This window comes from Cardiocondyla obscurior, linkage group LG14, assembly GCF_019399895.1.
Source record: "Cardiocondyla obscurior isolate alpha-2009 linkage group LG14, Cobs3.1, whole genome shotgun sequence".
Classification (NCBI taxonomy): domain Eukaryota; kingdom Metazoa; phylum Arthropoda; class Insecta; order Hymenoptera; family Formicidae; genus Cardiocondyla; species Cardiocondyla obscurior.
Genome location: NC_091877.1, coordinates 4,149,916 through 4,154,153, shown reverse-complemented (window position 1 = coordinate 4,154,153; position 4,238 = coordinate 4,149,916). Strand labels below are relative to the sequence as shown.

General features: G+C 34.9%; 1 protein-coding gene across 1 annotated transcript; it reads left to right on the top strand.

The window, feature by feature from the left end:
* The first annotated feature begins 307 nt into the window (after positions 1-307).
* On the top strand, positions 308-1,513 carry LOC139108204 (uncharacterized). The gene has a single exon (XM_070666295.1). It carries the CDS (start codon positions 308-310, stop codon positions 1,511-1,513), a length of 1,206 nt encoding a protein of 401 aa, XP_070522396.1.
* The last annotated feature ends 2,725 nt before the right edge of the window (positions 1,514-4,238 follow it).

Genomic DNA, 4,238 nt, shown 5'->3' with positions numbered 1-4,238 from the left:
AAGATATCTGAAACTCCAACACAGATCATTTACCTCCCAGTTGTCGTACAAAGCGTTACTGATTTGACGATTCGCATTGTAGATCAGAACGGACGATTGCTTGATTTTCGCGGCGAAAAAATTACCGTGAGACTGCATGTGCGGAGACGACTTTAGTGTGAGATGCTCGTTTTGAATAAAACGTCGAACGTGAGACAAACTAAATACACAGCTTCCACCAAAGGGGTTCAATTATTGAAGAAAAAACTTACTACATCAAACGTAAAATTTTTAAAATCATTGGGCTTCATTGTGTGCAACATCTAAAATGGCTGATATATTGATTATTGATGATAAGCCGATCTTTGACAATAGTATTGTTAAAATTGAAACTCATACGTACAACCCATATGCTAACACAACATTTGGATATAGTGATGAAATACGGATACCAATACAACAACAGGATTTGTATACATTGCCATGTGACAGCTTTCTCTATATTGAAGGAAAACTGACGAAAAAAAACAACCTTGATGATAAGTTGGCAGCTGCGCTTGGAATTAATTGCATAGCGTTTATGTTCGATGAAATCCGTTATGAACTCAATGGTGTGGAAATTGATCGCAGCAGAAACGTTGGAATAACTACCACTCTCAAAAATTATATATCACTAACGTCTGATAATGCTGCGATGCTGCAAAATGCGGGATGGGCTGAAACATCGACTATGCCAGAAGGATTTTTTAATTTTTGCGTACCATTAAGTATATTGTTAGGTTTCTGCGAAGATTACAAACGTGTGATTGTCAACGCCCGCCATGAATTAATTTTAATACGCGCTCGCAATGATAATAATTCCATTATTAGACATTCGGAATTAGAACCTAAAATTGAATTGTATAAAGTACAATGGCGAATGCCTCATGTTATGTTAAATGAGGTTAATAAATTAACCATGCTGCGAACTTTGGATAGTGGGCGATATTTAAGCATGACTTTTCGCTCATGGGATTTGTATGAATATCCTCTTTTGCAGAGTACGATAAAACATTCTTGGGCCGTCAAAACTGCAACGCAGCTTGAAAAGCCTCGATATGTTATCTTTGCTCTGCAAACCGATCGCAAAAACGTTATGTTTAAAAAATCAAACGTTTTTGATGATTGTAAATTAATGAATGTGAAACTTTATCTCAACTCTGAATATTATCCATATGATGATCTGAACTTAGATTTCGATAAAAACAAATATGCAATTCTTTATAATATGTATATACGTTTTCGTAAAGCTTATTATGGCAACAATTCTTATGAAGCTTTTTGTAATGTAGCGGCATTTCTATCATATGGGCAATTTGTTGTTATCGATTGCTCTCGACAGAACGAATCAATCAAAAGCGCCACTGTGGACGTGCGATTAGAATTTGATTGTAAAGAAAATGTTCCCGCAAATTCAACCGCATATTGTCTCATTTTACATGATCGTATAGTTGAAGACAGCCCATTATCCAACGTTGTGCGCAAGGTTTTATAAAATTGTTGTGTCAACAGTTTTTATCTCATATAGAGAAACAATTTTTATTGACACGAATCATTATTGTTTCGGACACACGTTCATCATGATTACATCAATACACACGTTTGTCGATCTTCAAGGTTTTAATATTGGGCAACGATTTGTTGTAAAAGAAGTTGCTGTGCTAAGAAAAGGTGTTGTTCTGACTCATTACATTTTTAAGAGTCCCATGCCATGGAAATTTTTAACACGATCTGAAAAATCATGCATTTCTTGGCTAATAAAATATCACCATGCGCTGGCTTGGGAAGATGGAACCGTGCCATACAACATGGCAAAACATTTAATTACAACGGCTGTAGCAGGTGCTAACGGTGACGAAGTGTCACGTCTTATATATGTCAAAGGATATGAGAAACGTGCTTGGTTGGCTGATATGCTCAACGATGATGTTGGAGAAGACCACATCATTGAAACGTTAGACGTCGATTATGAAAATGTACAGTCTTTAAATGTTTTAGATTCTATTAACACTATGCGATGTGACAATCATGATAAACATTGCGCGTTACAAAATGTTATAAAAATATATAATTGGTGGATGTCGCATCAAAAAAAAATTATTATTAAGATTTTTAAATAAAAACTAAAAATCTTTATTAAAACAAGTTTTATTATAAAAATATATATATGTAATTATAAAAATATATGTATATAATTATATATTAAAAATGTATAAATATATTTTTCTTAATAATTCAATCCCAGCTTTCGGGCGCAAATGCTGCGTCGTACTCCAGACCAAATAGTTCCCTCAGCCCGAAGTCATTGCCATCGTTGGGTGGGCTCATCCACATATATTTATTATACGCCTGATCTTTTTGGCGCTCTCGCCGTATTGTCAGTCGCTTTTCAATGTTTATAAACCCCTTGATTTTTATTTCTTCAGGGTCTATCAAACTCTGAAAAAAATAATGTGTTATATTTTTATTTTATTCAATAAAAATTATTATTTTTATATTAGTAACTTACAGGCTGTGTGTGAGGTATCTGCAACCTCAACATGTTTTTAATTTCCACCTCATATGTGGGCTCCCCATCAACAAATATGCGCTGTAAAAAACATTTTTTAATTTCCACATTTTCCATTAAAAAATTAGTTTACTTTAATATATTTTTTATAATTGCACTTACCCCAATAGCTGGGTATGTTACGCTAATATAATTTTTAACACGATCCTCGTATAAATTTTGTTCTGACATGTTGGCACGAACGTTTCACAATTTTATATATTATGTATCCTTACAGCCTCGCTGCTTTTATACTCACATCTTTTGCATAATTTGCGTTCTTTAACATGTGCCAACCAAACACTTGTATTCTTTTATAAGACAATCTTGTTAATGATATCTTTAACCTTGTGATATGTACATTTAAACTCATAGCTGGTGATTTTTGTACAATTTGCGTTTTTTTGGCACGTGTTAGCCACACACTTGAGTTCTTTTATAAATGATGCAATCTTGTTATTAATATCTCCAACTTTCGTGATATGTATACATTTCAACGTGTAACTGGTGATCATATTGCAAAAAAAATTTCGCATCTTTTTAAAATTTTATATGGTTACATGATATATGTTTAAAAAACATATGACGAGATGACCATATTACAAGTTTGCATCTTTAATTTTATAATAAAGTATCTCATGACAAAAAAACTGCATACGTGTAGCAACCGGAAAGTGACTTAGATACTTTAATTGTCACAGCAGCCGCTGAAATTGCTAATATACATGAAGAGGATGATGGGATGTATACTATAAAACTGTATTAAGCATGTTTTTTTATTTTTCAATAATGTATGTTCTTTTTTTATTTTAAGTTATGTATGCATAATTTTTCTATATTAAAAATTTTATTAAATAAAATTTTTATTTTTTCTTTCCATCATTATCTTGGAAAAAAATTCCCTCTCTCACGCTCCCTGCATTATAAAATTAGTGACGATGGTATCGATACCATCAATAAAAACTATATTTTGCACACCAGCGAGCAATGGCTGGTATATGTATATAATGCGTAAAAATGGTTGATGCATACGATGCGTAAAGATGGTTGGTATGAGAAATTTTGCTGACATGTGAGTTCTAATCCATGGGTGCAATGGGTGAGGTGTGGAGACGGGGGAAGGATCTACGGTGAGGGAACTGTATGGAGAGGGAACTCATTGGCGTGGTGACATACGAGAGAAAAATGGAGAAGGGTGAATTACTCATATTCACAATCCCTCGTCTCTACGCTATTGAAATTCCCCCTTCCTACGCTCCTCTCGTCATAGATTCTTCACCCGTCTCCGCGCCCCGCTCATTGCTCCATGGATTAAAACCCGTGTTTATTCCCTACTTACCTGATTGTTGCCGTTTGATACCTCGTAAAAATCTGCAAACCAGTCGCGATGAAAAGTCATGTGCTTGGATGCTCCGCTGTCAAGCAGCCAGATGTCTTCTACTGCAGCGTTTATGAATTCCTCCTCTTGAAATTCAGTGACAAACGCGTTCAAACTGCAAGATTCACTAAACGCCTTGTCCGAAGCTTTGTTGTTCTTTTCTTCGTGCGTGCTATTTCCATTGTTTCGATGCCTTCCGTAAAAGCTGGTTTTGGTAGCTTCGTCTCGTTTCTTTTTACGACACTCCCTCGCGAAATGTCCAGGCTTTTGACAGTAAAAACAGGTTAAATCTTT